This window comes from Buteo buteo, chromosome 16 (genome assembly GCF_964188355.1).
Source record: "Buteo buteo chromosome 16, bButBut1.hap1.1, whole genome shotgun sequence".
NCBI classification, from domain to species: domain Eukaryota; kingdom Metazoa; phylum Chordata; class Aves; order Accipitriformes; family Accipitridae; genus Buteo; species Buteo buteo.
In genome coordinates this window covers 2,165,738-2,185,006 of record NC_134186.1, presented here as the reverse complement: position 1 = coordinate 2,185,006, position 19,269 = coordinate 2,165,738, and the positions used below count along the sequence as shown (strand labels likewise).

The 19,269-nt window shown below is 41.6% G+C and overlaps 1 protein-coding gene across 1 annotated transcript in view; it reads right to left on the bottom strand.

Moving 5' to 3' along the window:
• CSMD2 (CUB and Sushi multiple domains 2) overlaps window positions 1-19,269 on the bottom strand; it is a 306,984-nt gene that overhangs the window by 270,572 nt on the left and 17,143 nt on the right. Inside the window, exon 2 of the mRNA XM_075047281.1 lies at window positions 6,038-6,254. Within this exon, the coding sequence (XP_074903382.1) occupies window positions 6,038-6,254 (217 nt within the window). The remainder of the gene's footprint in view (window positions 1-6,037; window positions 6,255-19,269) is intronic.

Here is a 19,269-nt window from a genome sequence, read left to right as displayed (position 1 = left end):
GCATTTCCCCTTCCTTCCCTCCACAGCTCAACACCAAAGAACAGGAGGCTTTCATGAGTTGCATCAACTTGGGCATGGAAGGCCAAGGACACCATAATCCTCCCCAGAATTTCCACAAACTAAATTCACCCTTTTAAAACCTACCTCAATCACTAATGGCATTCAGTGCTCACAGATCTATCAGAAGCAGACTGTTCCAGTACAGAGTCTTAATTAAAATCTATTAGATGTTGTCCAATTACAGAAAATCTTTCTACGCTTAATACACTTAGCATACCTTAATGTGAAGCAAGAGTCATTGTCAACGTTTGCTAGTAGATTTTACCTATAAACACAGTTAATCAGCAGTTTAGAGAGAAAACAAAAACAATTTTGAAAACAAAATATTATTTGAGTAACAGCAACACCTTAAGGCCCAACAATAAACCACCCCCTGTACTAAACACAGCAGGGCAGAGCCATACCTAGAAGAAATCTATACTCCAACAGACTAAATGTAGAGTAACAACCAGCCAGGAAACTACTTCCCCAATTAGTATTTTATTTGTTGGCCATGAATATAAGGTTCTGATTTTCAACAAGATCCTATTTTACCAGTCATGGTACAGGCCAGAACACAATGGCAGGCCTTGCAGCAGATAAGTTGTGTTTGTACAGAACAAACGATGTCATGAGAGACCAAATCCTTTAACCCTTAAACCAGGACCAAAGCTACTGCATCACCTTACCTCTCCATCTCCTTGCTTCACAGGCTGCCCAAAGATCAGAGTCAGGCCTCCTCTTGAGCCTGATGTATTCAGCATGGTGGCAGGGAAAAACCTCCCACCCGGATTTAATCATCAGCTTTTATCACTCATCCCAATGCAAACTCCCCTAATAAATATGGAAAAATTGGATAGAGCCTCTCAAAATTGAACAGCCCTAGATGCAGTTGCATTAGCTCCATCAGCTTTCCTGGACTTTCAGATCTAGTTCCATCAATTATTGCACAAAGTTTAAATAATCAGTGCTTCCTCTGAACAAAACGGCAGGGCCATTGGCAAAAGGCCCTAATGCCACTGGAGCAGCTCAAACAAGTATCTTCTCGTGGAAAAAAAAAAGTGTATTTCATTCTACAAAGCAGAGAACATAAATTTAAGTGGGTTTTTGTTGGGTTTTTTTTTTCCCCTGCCAAGTTAATGTGAAGTGACAAAAGACTCTGCTAAGGGGAAAACGGAGGTAGGATTCTGAAGTTCACTACAGATGACAAAAGGATTTAGCTGGCCCTCCATTTTATTTATCTTTAGCCTTAGTAAAACAAACTGTAGTCACCTTGGAGACATGAGGCAGCTACAAAGGAATATGTCACAGGACCAAAGGTGACTCAACACAAAACCCTAATGCAAGTTCTGTGTATTACCAGATGGCAAATGCTATTTTATTTCTCCAGGAATTTCTTTAACAGTATTGAACCCCAGCAAATCCAGTACCCATGAAGCTAGAACCCCAGGTTATTTTAACCCAAATTTGCATCTCTGCAGGTGAGAACAGATGGCACATGGGGGGAATTCTCTCCTTCACTGTTCCCTTTGTCTCCTCCTCTCCTCCTCCCTTCCATTGTTTTTAAGATCAAAAGCTTTGTACTTAATTACCAATCAAGAGAACAAGTCACCCAATCCAATTTTTCGAAGAGTAATTAAAAGGTTATCAAGGAGAAACAGGCAAGATACAGGTATTCCTGTTGTATCTGTAAATAGGTCACTCTAGTAGATAATTCAATTCTTATCACTAGCATCACATAATTTTAAGTTCAAACAAAATACTTAATCTTTCAAATAAATATGGCCAAAGAGATAATATGGTTTTTCACCACATGCACAGTGTATTGATGGCAATCCTCCTCTTAACTCTTCAGTCATTTGTCAAGGAAGAAGGATGAGTATCTCTAACAAGCAACAGCCACTTTAACCAAAAACACTGTGCATAACATTGAGACATGAGCTAGAAGGTAAGTCACTCAGTGCCAGTGAGCTAAAGGCAGAATAGATTTCTTCTTTAAGTACAAGGCTATTGCAGTAATGATTTGCAAACATTTTCTCTAACCCTGAACACTCCATAGACATCAGAATGGGACAGTTCCTCACAGCTGTGTAAATATACACCTCCTAGTAACTTCTGTGGAAATGCAAACTGCACTACTGAGGTTCTGGCTGTAATAAAGAGTTATTTTTCTTGATATACTGTCTCAAACATTTTCTTAGCTGAATAAATTCAGTATCATTTACACATTTCCTTTGAACAGGAAAGGTAGATCAGAATACAAAGCAATTACCTACCCATGTCACACAGGAAGGAAAGCCCATGGATTGTAAAATCATAAAAGTTACCCCAGCATTGTTCAGCATGCATGCAAGTGACCCATGTCTCCTGGTAAAAAAAGATTGCATATTCTGTCCCTCGGGCTTTCCAAAGTAGTTTTAAACATCTTTGGAAGGAAGAAAAAAAAAATTCTTATTTTCTAAATTGACTAGTCCTATTTCGAGTATAAATTTAATGGCTCCCTTCAGGAAAACAGAATTAGGTATCTGAAATGACTGACTGACTGGATGTATTGTAAATGTGTATTTCCTGGATCTGAGTGCAAGCCTAAAACTTCAAATAAGGAAATTAGCAACTAATTTAAGATTCTCACATTAGAAGCGTCCTGCAAATTATCAGCAGCAGATGAAAAAGCTTGAAGATGTCATGCAGCTTTTTGGTTAACTACTGTCTGGTTATGTCACGTAACAACAGTCTGACACAAAAAGGTGCAAAGAGTCTCCCAAATCCCATAGCAATCTTAGATCCATAAATAACTCCAACTATTCAAATTTTAGTCAGGTCTCTGCTGAGCTTCTAAGCCCAGCACAGTGGGAAACCAATCAGGAAACTAACCTGATTGGAGCATCCTCTTAACAATGACACAATCAGCAAAGCACAATGGGAATTTAAAAAAAGACTGTTCTTGAGTAACTGCAGTTTTCAGATCAGGTCTCCACATGCATCTCTCCGATCCCACTGGCAGTTCAGAATAGCTAGGAACTTGAAGGCTGAGCATGTGGGAGAGTCTGGTCTGGGGTAACAAGCACAAACATTGCTTAAGAAAACAGAAAGCCACATACAAGCACTAAAGATAAGTTAAAATCTCATCTGGACTCATGAAAACACATAGCGCTCCTACTCAAGTCAAGGTAGAGACAAAACTGCAGCCATCACTGTTCTTGGGTTTCAAAGAAGATTCTGTTACAGTGGTCCCTGCTGAAAGCCAGTGTATGGTGTTGGGAATAAACACATTATTTGAGAGAAGTTGAAGGAGCAAGGACTCAGAAACAAGCTCTGATTTTAGCAAACAAAGCAAAGTCACAGCACTGAAAGATGAAAAACAGCCCTGGATGTCTAAATTAAGAAACACATTTAATATTCACATACTCATCACAAACACACAACGCAAATTCCCTAATATACAGTAAAGCAGTTTATTAGAAAACGTCTCATTGGATTAAGTCTGCTTTTATTCTATTAGGGAACTTTCACACTGCATTAAATTGCAAGACAACAGGGTGTTTGCCAGCACATCATAAACACAATTATTAACCCCTTCTCAGAAATGCACATAGACATGACACTGACACAGCAAGCCAAGGAAGCTCTTAGGAATATATGGCTTAAATAGAACTGCAGGGTATTGAGACAACTAACCATTCTCTATCCCTCAGCATGAGAAAAATGTCATCAACACCAAGATCATTCTCTCTTCCCAGTCATGCAGGCATGACCTACTGAAACACATCAGTGATGCTCAACAGAAAGCTCAAGAGTGGAAGAAGCAAAGAGATACAGGTCCTCTCTGTTAACTGTTTTGTTGATCAGCCTTGAACACACTGAACAACACATTTACCTTCTCTACAGAAACATGCTTTTTTTCCCCCTTCTTTTACACTTGCTTACAGCTTATTTTGGCCCGCCTCCTGGTAGCATGAGCTTTGATGAATGACGCATGGTCATCCATCTTCGAGTGCTGCACTTCGATGATGAATTGAGTACATTTGGAAAGCAGTCTGAGAAAAAACAAAATTGATAGCCACAGGAAAAAAGAAAAAAGGGAGAAAGAAGAAAAAAAGAAAAAAAACCAATGTTGGGCAACAGCTACAGAGTTTAATGAGGTGAGATTGATGTACAAAAAAAAATTAGCTGAACAAAGAAGCGAGACACCAAACAGCACAGAGGAGCAAGTTCCAGGTTTTGAAGTCACTAATCTAGATAAGTCCAGGGGAAGAATGCAAGCATCCACCATGCAAGAGTCTCTATCTCATTTGCTGTTTTAAGTCCTCTGTGAATGCTCTCAGACCTCTAGAAAACCTCCTCAATAGCTTTTTCCCCACTCATTTATTTCACTTTCCTCCATTATACTAAATACACAACATTTCCTGAACACGTGATCTCACTGGAGATGAAACATTCTCACATTGCTTTGTGCTCCCGGTTTCATCCCACAGCTTACACTTATCTACCCAAGTTGCACATGAAGTTCACCAGTAATGCAGACAGAGGACCTTATTTGTCTTCTCACTTTCCCCCAATGCAGGGCTACAAATCAGGACAGTATCAAAGTTGCATCTCAGAGTTCTGTTGTACTGGTCAACTGGAGGAAGACGTCCTTTCTGTTACTTCTATCTATAATCATGTCGTGCGTATGAGTAGGTCAGAACAATACCTGGATGCAACTCATCTACACCATCTTACTAATTTACTCCACCACAACCCTAATTCTGAATTAATTTCATTCACAGATTTAGCTTCTTCAGCAGAACCTCCCACCAACATCAAGGGCAAAAGGAAACATCTGACACTGCTGAAGAGCAGAGTAATTTGCCAGGGGGCTTCTCAGGGCAAGAGCAGCATTGACTACTCACCACACCAAGTTTCCTGAGCAGGATTTTATACCTGATGTAGGCATCCTTTACATAACACCCAAAGCAAAGCACCATGCTACCTTCTGATTAAATGATGAGGTCCCATAATTAAGACGATTCTCAAGCATAGTTGCAAGATGAATATATGATTTGCATAACTGAAATCATCTACATAAAGAGGTGATTTTCACCAGTCTTTCCTTAACTCAGATTTTCCAGTTGGGTTAGACAAGACACTGAGGTCAAAGGATCTGTCCTAAACTGAAGTGGTTTGAAGTAAAATTAATTTCCAGGACTGTCCACAACTACAGCATTCTTTCTAGGGATTCTAACACTGAGTGCTGCCACTGTTTCTATTACTTTTGAATATATACTGTCAGACTTCAGCTGCAATCAGACAACATCAGACAACAGTAGTCACGTCACAAGTCACCAAGCTGATTTCATCTATGCCTCAGATCTGGAGGTCTGAGATCATGACCCCTTCAAATCCACAAGTCTGACACATCATATAACATTTCCTACCACAGCAATACGTTATTTTTTCAAAATCAGCCTCTCATTTAACTTTTTATTAGTAGCAGGATGGTACCTGAAAGTCTCAGAGATCAGAATCCATGGAGAGCCTTCATACTAAACTGTATTATTTAATAACTCCTTACCCCTTAAGATCCAACAGTTTAGTCAGATGTGACAGAATATCACCCCTGTCCAGCTGGTGAAGAGACTGCAAGTTAGGGAATTACCCAAATGCACCCACAAAGCATTTGTCAGAGCAATAAACTGAAACCCATTATCCATCCACCCACTCAGAGAATCTCCTTTGGATTGAGGGAAGCTCCTCTGCACATTAACTCTGCTTTCCTCTTGCTCCATTTTCTAATTAACTTCTCCGGATGTCTAGAATGACTCTTGATAAATCATTACTGTCAGGCATTCAGAGAAACATTTCAAATCTTACCAGAGATAAGAAATCAAAACAACTGTAAGAACTGCTCATGAAGAAGCACTCCCAGTTTATTGCAGTATAAACCCCCAACCTAGATTTAATCCCAGTGGCAGAAATAGGAACATGTTTATAAACATCACTGTTATGAACAATGTACCTTGTTCTCAGATTCCCCTGCTGAGGCAGTCCATCGTAGATAGATAATACATCAAAATCTTCCTCTAATGCAAAGGACTGGAAAACAAGCTGTATCCTGTTCTGCTCCTCAGCAGTGATTGTCCACGTGCAGTTTGCATAATTTGGATATCCGTATGGAAAGCCTGGACTCTGTATTGTCCCATTTGGGCCCTGCAAAATGTGACTGCAGTTCTGGGCTGGCAAGAGAAAAGACAAAAAGTACAAGTCAATTGGTGTAGGGTACACATTTAATATCTTCACCATCAAAACAGATCATATGTGATTCTTTCTACTGAGTTTCTTCTCAGTTCATGGTCCCAAGGAACAGATAAAGATAAAACCTAAAGATGCACCTTTGTCCTCCCTGCAGGAGCTTGGACCCCAGATACCCATCTCTTGGGCACTGCTCCCTCTAGCTGTAAACATAATGGGCTAGTAACAGCTGGGTTACAGCAGCTGCTGACTGAACTGGGAAACAGATGCTTACTCAGACATCCTTTCACAGCCCACAACAAAGTCCAATATACTATTCACTGTACACTGTGCATTTAGGGATTTAACATGTTTCAAGAGTGCCTGGCTGTGCTGGGCGCCTGTCTTGGTTTAACCCCAACCAGCAACTCGGCATCACGCAGCCACTTGCTCACTCACCCTGCCCCAGTGGGAGGAGGAGAACTGAAAAAAAAAAAAACCACAACAAAAAACCAAAACAAAACCCAAAACTCATGGGTTAAGATAGGAACGATTTAATAACTAAAGTAAAATAAAATATAATACTAACAATAATAATAATAAAATGTAATAATAGTAACTGTAATGAAAAGGAATCTATTGAAGAGCATGAGTGAGCGGTTTAGAGACCACAAAACAGCAGAATGACAACGCCAAAGCTGACCATCTCTTTTACCATTAGTTACATTTGAATAAGAGACAGAAGATCAGGGCTCCACTGTGCAAAGAGAAACAGACCACCCTTTACCTTGAAAGGCCAAAAACTGTAATGGACATAATATATAAGGAGGAACTGAGTCACCAAATGACTAGTCTATCTGGATAAGACTGCATGAAAACTGAATGGCAAAAGTTCAGCAATTAAAGTTGTCCTGACTCCAGAAAGAGCAGGACACAGTTCAAAGGCTTTAACAAACAAGCCATTCTTGAATAGTTATTTGGAATAAAAAAAAAAACCAAAGAAAAACCCCAAATCTTTGCAACTTCCTAGAACAGCATTTCTTTTTTCCCCACCCACATTCTTTCAGTTAAGCATTGTTCACTAGCCTGAAACTACCTCCTAGCAGGGAGAAGAGCCAAAGGTTTTTATACAAGGCCTTTCCATGCAGACTGCTGTAAGGAAAGGCATGTTCCCACTTGGTCTCTAGTCTGCGTACCCCAGACTGACAACTGTACCACTGCAGAGCAACACGGACTGTGGCCCAGAGCCAAGAGCTGCCATCACCAGTAACACTACATAACCCTGTTAGACCTACATGATGGGGGTACATAGCAAAGAAATTGTGAACCAAACCCAGCCCTCTCAGGCTGCTGTTTTCTCTCACCCAGTTCTGAAAGGTTTCCACTCCTCATACAGACTCAACACACAGCAAATGTCTTCCAATCAGTATTCCTAAAGAGCTGCTGTAGAGCTACATCTTCTGAGAATGAAAGCCCAGTCCTGCACCCACTAGCTAAATATTTAACACCTTCCTCAAATCCATTTTCCTTCCCCAAAGCAGTACCTGTGAACACTCCATCCCAAAGATAAAGATCAACTGCCATGATGTACAATTTCTGGATATATAAGATTTTCTTCTCTCTGGGGAAACAGGTACATAAATAGGTTTTGGGAACAGCCTAAGTGACAAATTCTCCTTAGTATTTTCCTCTCTCTTCACTGCTACTTTACCTGAATGCCTTTTGAGGCACAAAAAAAACTTCACTCCCAACAAACTGGTATAACTCCTACTGGCTTTAATGGAATAGCTCCTCCACACCAAAGCTCAGTTCCAGGCAGTTTGCAAGGCAACTGTTGTGAGACCAAAAGCAGAATCTCACCTTTATCCTATGGCCAGCAGAGCTGCTCATCACTGCTGCCTGCATTTGCTCTGGCTTTTCTTACCGATGCTGGATTGTTTACCCCTGCTTATGTAGATAACTGAGGCTTTCAAGTTGAAATGAATTAGATTAGAAATTACTTCTTTGATTTCTCATTGCTTTTTTCAAAGGCAGCAATGGCATTTGCACTTCTGAGTGTCAACCAGCTACAGGTAAAGAACTGCAGAGTAGTGCTCATTAAAGCCAATTATAATTAGATTGGCCTACTTTGGTGCAAAAATGCTTAGTGGAACTTCTCTCTGCAAGACGAAGTTCACACCTTTATGAATCTAAAATGGTCAATCATATTTACTACCCAGGGAATCTTTTTGTATCGTGTTTATTATATCAGTGAGAGTTAGGACAGCCCCATAATCCACCAGGGAATAAAACTGAGCTGGGCACATAACTCATTAACACGGGCGGACTAAAGCACTTTGCATTTCTATAGCACCTGGCATGTGCCTCTCAGTGCATTCTGTCAATACATAATACATACAAGAGTGAAATCTACCTCCCTCCTCCACTTCAGTTCCATTTATTTGTAGAGTTCACTGAAAGGATGTATTAGCCTGGTGCCAGAAAGCTGCATGGGACTGGGAATATTACCGTTATCACAGAGTGAAATTAGGCCGAGTTTGGTTTAATAACTTGGAGACTGCCAAAGATCCATAAGCTTCAGTTCTCTAAAATTCAATCACATCCTCTTTTCTTCAACCAGACTGGCACTCAAAAGGCAATGTGGGGATATTGAATCTGTCTCTACTGCACATTTTTTATTTTAATCATAAGTAAATGTCATCAGAACAATTTAAGGAAATTGGGAAATTAAAGAGCCTGTATCTCTCCATTTCCTGATGGTATAAAAGCTACTGATGCTGCATAAAGTTCAGAAAATAAATTCAAGGTCAGAGACACCGTGTTCCAAAGACATCCAAGGTCATATGAAAGGCAACAAGCTTTAAGATCAGTATAAATTCATTAAATCCTTGCATAATTACCTATTAAAACAAAGACCAGAAAAATGTACATAATCTTAAACCTAGCTGAAGAAAAACGAATCATAGAAAAATAGGACACAGTTTTATGACATATCAAATCAATCTACTGAAATATTTGTGTGTTCATGACTCTGACCAAGATGTGCTTTGGACACAGCTAAAAGAAAATTGCTTACTGCAAACAAAAGTTAGTTTTCCAAAAGCTGACAAACTGGAAAGCAATATATTCTTCATCAACTGTAATAGTAGGGAACTTCATTTATATTGGACACTGCTGGAAAAAGTCAGCAGGCACCGGAAAGAGATCCAGGAAGCCAAAGAGAATTTATGCATACTCTATAATTCACTTTCAGGTTTAAGTTAGTTCAGCTCAGGCTTGACTGACAAAACTTTATCTAAAATCTGAAGTACATGACAAGGAAACGCTCCATTTCTCCTCAGAAGACTTGCAAAAACAATTCTCATCATCCCTTTGGCCCTGGAGCATGAATAAGTAGAAAGGTAGGAAAGGACAACACCAGTGTCTGTGCTATAAATTTCCAGGTGAATTCATATTTGACAGAGGACAACATTCTTGTAAAATTTCTGGAGCATTCTCTCCAACCCAGAAGTTTGACACGAAGGACCTCCACACACCTTACTCAAGTAATGAGAATGCAGCAGCTTCCCTCCTGGATCAGTCAACCACCCGCTTCGCCCTTTCTCTCAGCTCTGATGGGGCTACACCAGGTGACCACAAGAAGTGGCAGCAATGATAGGACAAGCCGTACCCAGGGACTGCTGCCTTTATACCCTCTGTAGATTAACCGTCAGCCCTGGTACCAGGGGAATCAATTACAACCCTTCCAGAATGGTTGCGTTACCCCCCCTTCTCAATTTGCCACTCCTTATTCAGAAGCTACAAGAGTGAATGAGGCAGGTAAATACAGAAAGCTAACAGATCAGATGTCATCTGCCAGAAAGATCAGTGTGGCAGCGTAAATATTGATGCAGATATGCCAGCTTCTAATACTATTACTCATGGACTCATACTTTCTGAAGGTGGCACACCAACATGAAACTCAGTGGATATGCGTTTGTGGGCACGTGACCTATTTTGTGACGGAGATGACCAGTCTGAGACTGGACCTAATTCTCACTTGTATTCTGCCAATGCAACCTGCTATTTTCAATTCTGGAAAGTGGTTTATTATGACAGTATATCTTTTTAATGAATGCGTCAGTGTAATTTTATTGCAGTAGCACTTAAAGTTTCCAGACAAGGACGAAGGCTTTATGCATTGGCTTTTCATGGCAAGGTTTTGGTAGCAGGGGGGCTACAGGGGTGGCTTCTGTGAGAAGCTGCTGGAAGCTTCCCCCATGTCCAACAGAGCCAATGCCAGCCGGCTCCAAGACGGACCCACTGCTGGCCATCAGCAAGAGTGGTGGTGCCTCTGGGAGAACAGACTGAAAAAGCAAAAAATATGTTGCTGGGACACAGAAACTGCAGCAAGAGAAAGAAGTGAGAACATGTAAGAGAAAGAACTCTGCAGACCCCCAGGTCAGCGAAGAAGGAGGGGAGGAGATGCTCCAGGTGCCGGAGCAGAGATTCCCCTGCAGCCTGTGGGGAAGACCACGGTGAGGCAGGCTGTCCCCCTGCAGCCCAGGGAGGTCCACGGTGGAGCAGATCTCCACCTGCAGCCCGTGGAGGACCCCACGCCAGAGCAGGGGGATGCCCGAAGGAGGCTGTGACCCCATGGGAAGCCCACGCTGGAGCAGGCTCCTGGCAGGACCTGTGGCCCCGTGGAGAGAGGAGCCCACGCTGGAGCAGGTTTGCTGGCAGGACTTGTGACCCCACGGGGGACCCACACTGGAGCAGTCTGTGCCTGAAGGACTGCAGCCCGTGGAAGAGACCCATGCTGGAGCAGTTTGTGGAGAACTGTCTCCCGTGGGAGGGACCCCAGGGGGCAGAGTGAAAAGTCCTGACCCTGAAGAGGATGGAGGGGCAGAGACGTGATGAACTGACCGTAGCCCCCATTTCCCATCCCCCTGCGCCACTGGGTGGGGGTAGGCAGAGAATTCAGGAGTGAAGCTGTGTCTGCAAAGAAGGGAGGGGTGGGGGGAAGGTGTTTTAAGATTTGGTTTTATTTCTCATTACCCTACTCTGGTTTGATTGGCAATAAATTAAGTTAATTTTCCCCAAGTCCAATCTGTTTTGCCCATGACAGTAATCGATTGAGTGATCTCTCCCTGTCCTTATCAGGACTCACGAGCCTTTCATTATATTTTCTCTCCCCTGCCTAGCTGAGGGGGGTGGAGGGGGAGTGATAGAGTGGCTGCATGGTGCTTAGTTGCTGGCTGGGGTTAAACCACAACACTTTATCATACTTGGAACTGTTCAGTGGACAAAGCCTTTCCCCAAAAGGGATCACAATCTAAGGTGGAGAAAAAAACCACAACCCAAGGAAACCCACACTTGTGGAGGGCTTGGGACTTTGCAGAAAAACATCTTTATCCAGGGGCACAACCATTTGCTCAATGATAGAGCTCAGAAGTCAGCTCTCTCAGTCTCTACTTACAATACTTGTTTTGTGAAATATATACTGCTTGAACAATGTAAACAGACTAATCAGCCTCACTTCTGGCTCATATGCACAAGGAAAATGATGAAATATTTACTTTGCAATATGCTCACAGAAGAACTGCATTTTTAACAGAAACACAGGCTGCCTGCAGCATTTTATAATACACAGTTAATCCACATGCCACAGAACTTAACATGACTGGACACTTAACCAAAAAATAAATATCAGCTGAATACAACCGTGGCTAGCTGTCTCTTGCTTAAGCAGGAAAGTTGCAAACCCCTCAAGCTTCATTCTGGGTATCGATCAGCCTCTTGCCATAAGTTGGGTAGGAAGAATGCCCTTGCACTCAAAAACCAAGACTTCTTTTGACAGTACAAGCTACATGACTGGAGACAGAAGCTAGTGGGAGGTTTATTTACACAGTATATCTGAAGTTGTTTAGACACATGAGCATGGGACTGTTCTCATGTCAGTCACTCCAGCTTTACAGTGGCCTCTAATGCAACATGGCCAGCTGCATTCTGGAGCAGAACCAGTTCACCCTCCAATGACTACAGTGTGGATAGCATTAACTGGTTCTCATGTCTTCCATGCCTCATGACAGGCAGTCATGATGGTCACTGCACATTGACCAAAACAAACCAGGTTACATTTACCAAAAAGGAGACTCACTCATTCAAGCACATTCATAGCAACAGAATTTTGCTATTTCCTTCAAATAAGCAACACCTACATACAGGAGTGAGCTGCCTTGGCTGCTGTACCCCTCAAGCCCCTGGCTGGCACTGGGTTTCATCATTTGGTGTAGAATTTCAGCAGCTCTACAGACTCAGATAAACTCGTACATTCAAATTCTGTCACTACAAATCTTCACCAAGTTGTCAGAAGCTAAGTAACAAACAAAGGCCTTGTCTGATATTACAAGAGCAAAGGAAATGGGTACAAAACATCATCTTCCACCTACTTTCAATTCCTTAAACCTACCAGGCCAGATCCATGGCTGTGTAAATCAAGGAAGTATTTTAACTATGTTGATTTACACCATATTAATATCTAAGGAAGCAATAGTTTAGAGAGAGGGAAACAGAATTTATTTCTGAAGTGCTTCCTAAAATATACGTTGATGCACTTTGTTTCTCAGCAGAAATCTAATTTAGCAAACACTGATGAATGGTCACTGCACAATTCAAAAGGAACAAACACCAAATCATATACCCTGACTTGCTCTCAGCAGTATCATCTATTGGTGATACATGGCTGTCTTCTCCTTAATGCAGTAGGTTTTGGTATTGTCATTTTCTTTAGTTATCGCTACTTAGGCACAAATATTTCTATTTTGTGTTGTTCTAGCCTATTCAATGAAAAAGATGAACATAAAAAAACCACCTTTCCCCAAGAAAACTGAAATCCATATCCTGCAGACATACAGCACATTCCATCCTGCCCTAAAATACCAAGGGCAAATTCTGCTCATACATCAGCAACTTCTCAATTTTTTTCTATTTACATTACTGTACAGAGTCATTCACCTTCATTGCATAAAGTTCTTGAAACCAAGACACTAGATCCCAACTCAAACAGCACTCAAATGCTGATATAGGTTTTCACAGCATGCCGTGAGAGCGCATCTGGAGGCTGTGATGAGTAGGGTAGAGCTCAAGGACAGAGACACAGCTAAAACAACCAAACTCGGTGCAGAAGTGCCCCAGCTTTCTTTGTGGGATGACACATGTGAAACCACGTAAGACTCATTCAGCTTCTCACACAACTAGGTATATGCCACAGCACAGGATCAACACCTTGGGTCCCTACTGAACACTCCCCTTTGCATGAAGGCACAAACCCCATTCTGAAGAAGCCTCAGAACAGGGGTGTCAGGAACGGGTTGTGAAGTGTTCACAGCAGCTTCTTCGCACAGGTCTTTTCACAACCTTCTCCCCAAAAAGAACATACTAAAAACTCATCCCTTGTATTGAAGAGTTCATCTTTAAGAACTCCAATTTTTTTAAACATTGTTTGATCTGCCACCTAAATAGGAAAAATGCTCCTTTTCCCAATGTTTACTGTTTTGAATCATTTATCAACAACTAATTATGCCTCCTTACATAGTCTTCTAAATCATTATGGGCAATCACAAACAGTAAGTAGTTCACCCACAGCCTAGCTTTGACTCTCTTGCTCATACAATTTAAGTGAACAAACAGGGAAAGTACCTTCACACTTCATAAATCTAAGCCTTGTTTCCCTAAGTATTCACCTTTTCATAGTTTTAACTTAACCTACAGTCTTACATCAAAGCCTCCTGGGTAATAAATAATGCAGAGACATTCCATTAACTATAACTTTTAATCAAAAGCCAGTGGATCCAAGAACATCATCAAGGGAATGATTTACATCTCAGCCAGTACCTTTTTCTCTCTGAACACATGAAGTGATAAACTGAAGAATGCAAGGGCAAAGAACATGCATTTTATCTGAATCCAGCTCACGCCACTACTGCCAAATCCAGAAAGAATTATAACATCCACCTCAAATCAAAAGCAGTATGTGAGTTTTCAGCAGGATGGCACAATACTGTGATACCGCAAATCAAACATATCATTCCTGAAACCAACTTAGTCACCTCCAGTTCTCTGGAGAGACACATTATTTCCCTTCCATTCTAACAGTCTTTCACTCCCACTCTGTCATCACTTTCTGTCCCTTTTAGTGCTGCCCAGGCTTTTACACTGTTATTGCAGAGATCTGTTACATTTAGGCATTGTTCCAACGTTAGCATAACAATTCAATTTTAAGGGCTTCCCAAGTAGAAAAAACAGAGGAACAGAAGACATGATGGTGGAGTGAAGATGCTGTAGTAATGTATTTAGTTTTTCCCATGGGTGACGCCACTTCCTCTCCCAACTAAAAAATTTGTCTTGGAAAATTATGCAAATTTCCTCTATTTCCATGTTTGGGATTTCTAGTCACATTGCTGACCTTGGAGTTCTGCAGAAAAAGCTCCAACAAAACCATGTTACAGCTGGAAACTACAAATACTTGCACAGAAGAGAAAAGGGAAGTCTGGGACTTCCAACTGTCACTGCACCATCCTCACGCATTGCCACACTGTTCTGTGATCAAGTAACATTTCCAACGCATCTTAGAAATGACACATATTTCAGATTAGGAAAAAAATGGATAAAAGCATTGTAGCTCTCCACTTCCTTAATATCTGGCCCAGATTCATCTTGTTATTACTTTAGACCACAGCATTTTCTCCTACCTACGCTGGACTCAAAGAACAGTTTATTCTCCCCAGTCATCTCCTCCCGAGACAGGCGATTTTCAAAAAAACTGCAGCTCATAATGCCTGTGGGCATCTGTAAAAGGCAAGAAAAGAGCCTCATGTTCAGTCTTTTAAATTCTCTAGAAATGCAATAAGCACCCACATAGAAATAAAGGCACCTAACACTGGAAATGTTGAGGTCAACAGATCCAAAATTGTTGGAAAGCACTATTATAAAATAAACAAACCCAACTTGTTCCATGCATCCTTGTTCAATGATGTCTCTGAACCCCTAGTGAGGTTCTGGACTCCCCTTAGCTGCTCCATATCTGTCCTGAAGTGTAAAGTCAAAAACTGGACAGAGTGCTGCAGCTAAGTCCAAGCCCGAGCTGAACACTGCCTCATCCATATGGCTGGGATACCAACAGTCACCCCCAGTAGTCCATTCCCTCCTCTACACCAAGCTAGCCTTCTCCGCTGAAGAAAGTCTTTTCTGATTTATTATACTATGGTTTTATATTTCATGAACGAACCTTGAAAGGGCATATACTTCCAATAACAAGGTCAAAGGAGTTCTGACATGCCGTAGAGAAAAAAGGAAACATCCAATTTCAGGTAACATCAAAACCCATTGCAGGACAAAACTTGAAATCACAAGAACATGACACTGCACATATGTCCTGTCTTACAGCTGCACTGCAGTCCCCTGACATGCTGAGAGGCCAGAGACTTCAGCTGCTGGAAAGTAATGCCTCATTTGGTTAAGCTAGAAATTGCCTGAGTACACTGGTCATAATAGCAGCTGCCAGATTTTCCCTTGAGGCTGAAGTCCTCTGTTCTTAACAGAGGGAGAGAGGGAAGGTAGCATGGCATGCTGACCTGACACAGGCTGTCCCCTGCCAGCTTGCTTCATCCCTACCCTGGAACGACCTGGAAACAGAAGGGACTTCAGTTTCCAAGACCCTCATCAGATTTTTTTTTAATTTTTTTTAATAAGAAGATTGCGATCAAAGCAGGGGACGCAAAAATGGCACTACCTGTTGTGTAGCTGGTAAGAACTTGAGCTGTTCTGTAGTGAATACCACAACACATACTCCTGTTGGTTTATCAAAGAGACATTACAGTGTCATGCTGGCTTTCCCCAGGTGCATGCTGTATCTTTCTCAATCACTCCTGCAGATTTATATACCACTTTACCATCTGTAAAGCTTACAATCTAAACAGAATCAAAGCAAGCTAGAAAACAGGAGAAGTGTTTAGGAGTAAAGACTTGCACACAGTGAGGGGAAAGGAAGATGGATTCCATCATATTTTACTGTTAAGAAGGCGGGGCAGGAGGGCTTAAGGACTAATAATAGAAGGTATTAAAAAATTACTTTGGAGTTGTTTTAATAAGCATCTAGAAAATCCCTGGTAATGCATTCTTTTTAATGTAAGCAATACCAAAGTAAATATTAGAGAATTCTGTGTTCATCAGGACACATGAATGAATATATATTTTCCTGACTATTTACAGCACTGATCTTAAAAAATATTGCATTTTATTTGCACTAACTCAAGTTAGCTAGTTGGAGAGACATGGGCATGCATACTGCTTCATACACCACCTCATCCAATATCCAGTGGATAGCAATGGATACAATATTAGAAAACATTTCAAACATGCATAACAAAGAAAACATTGCTTGACCAATACTGATGAGGAATTTAAATTACTAAATTACAAATTACACCAAAACACAGAATGCCTCAGTATCTTTTCACCAAATGTCAGTTTTCACCATCTTCCTTGAAAACATAGTGACAAAGACCACATTGATTGCTTTATCTGGAAGGTTCCTGAAACATGCATGTGTCAAAGTAGTGAAATGGGCTCTGCCTGTTCTGACTGTATTACAAAAGAAGAGATTGTTTCCACGCTCTACTGACCTAGAGATCTGTTTAGCCAAGCAAAGTTTGTTGATGCATGGAGCACGCAGAGAAAGAAAGAAAACCCTGAACCTTTTAACAATGAACAAAGCATAGGAATCTTGTCAGCAAGACCAAATATACTACAGCTCACCCTGCTTTAACCTGAGCTGAGCTTTATCAGCATAGTTACTAGTGAAGATTTGCCACATTGGCATCTATTTGTACTTGCTTGAAACCAGAGTAGAGGTCTCAAGAATAAGACTCCTTATGTAAACTGAAGATCTATGTTTCTTCCCATTCTATCCCATACAATAAATATCCTGTAAATCCAAAGGCTGTGGTATGGCTACCTGAAGTATTTGCAGTTAGTATTGAACACAAACAGAATCATGAACATCTCACCCCCAACCCCAGACGTCCAGGCTGTGCTTTCTCTACAACAGGATGATGATACTCCTCTCTAATCCTGTGGGGACCTAGCATGTTTTCCACTTCCTCAAATCTGAAAGAGAAGCACCTGGAAAAGGAGCTGCACTTATCTCATGGAACACACCAAGTTCAATTGCTGAGCTCCACCTAGAAAAAAGTCTTTCACATAGCCATTCACAGAGAATACTGGAGGATCTGGAGCATACGTGGAGCCAGACTAAAGGACCTAGCCTGTAACTCATGCTAGGCTACCGCCACCAAAGTGCCATGGAATCAGTCAACAGACAATATCAACAAGACATACATCCAGAGCTGCAACCGAGCTGCTGAGCCTGCAATGGGGCAATCTTTGCTAGCAGTAGGGAAGTCTTAGCCTGGCAGTGGTAACCAGAACACCATCCCCGACTGCAGTCTCAACACATCACGATGCTAACACAGTAGAGATTCAAGCTGGCCTCTCCAGAGCACTGTGCTACATGGAAATAGCAGCACTGTCAACAGTGGGAGGAGAATCTCTCACACTTTACTGCGCTACACAGTGTGAACATGCCTGCTGACTGCAAATCCATGTCAGAGACAAGCCTGATTACAGAAGGTCCTCACTTCTGTCTCTCCTGTCAGCATTCTTTAGCATGAACTGACCACCCTATCTCAGAAGAGCATAAAAAACCTGGTGACTTGGTTCACAGGTGACAAGAGAAAAAACCACAACTTTGTGGGGTAGCAGGCTGGAGTCTTGCCCTACAATGCACTCTGCCATCAGCAAGGGAGAGACTCCCTTATACATATATACTCCAGTATATATATATATATATACACAGACATGTTCAAGACCCTCTTCTAACTACATGCACATCTGTCCACAAGACGAAAGTGACAAGCAGCACTTCATGTCCTTTGTTTGCATTAAAATGAAGTACATTCCTTCTTCCATTGCACTTCACAAGTTACTGTCAACTTATCTTAATAGAGCTTTAAGAAACCTTGGCTGAAATAGCTCACACACTAAGATTTTGAAAACCCCAATCAAACAAAAAGCCTCCAAACCGAATACCCTAGGAAGGAACGAGCTTTAAATGCTTTAAAAACAAATTAAGCAGCCACAGCTATGCTCTAAGCATAGTCTCAGGTTTCTGACCCAGAGCTGCTTCTATGAGAAGCAGATCCATTTCCCAGTGCAGGTGTTACATATTTTAAGTCTTGCCCCTCTGTTACTGCAGAAGGGTGTTCCACATGGCAGCTTCAGAGTCAGTCGAAATTATGGTGCATTGGCTGTGTCACAGGAATTGTTCACATGCACGTAGTTTACCCCACCCCAAGTGCAAGGCAGTATGACTTGGCTACAAGACTAATGAAAAAGGCTTCAAAGCCCCACACACCATATAAAAGTTTAGCTACCAGGCAACTCTCAGCTCTTCTGATTTTTGCAGGGCAGCAGCAGAAAGCTGTCTGTAGGTATTCAAGGAAGCCTGAAGGTCAAGAAATTAAGAACAAGGCTTTGCAAGCCTTCATGAAAAGAGGCTCCAGTATCTTTCATCACAAATTACCATTCTAACCAGCTCCCTGACAGCCAGCGGCTCCGTCCCCATCGCTGGGTTTGCTGCGATGCCATGATGTTGCTAGGCTCAGTTGCTAAGCAAAGGCACACATGCAACAGCTCAACTGTGGCTTCATTACAGGGCAGCCTTAAAAAAAAAAAGAAAGGGGAGGAAAAAAAAACAACCAACACACCCTTGATTTTATATGTACACAGAAATGTCTTTGAATGCTAAGCAACTAGTTAATAGAGTTCGGCAATGTTGCAGACAAACTAGCTTTCTGCTGTGGGGCTTCACTAAGAGTCACAATTCATTTCCTTCCTTCACAACGTTCATGCCTTTGGTATTCAGCAACGCCAATTGTTTGGGGTTTTCAGCTGAATACTGGGCATTGCAGGAAGCCAAGG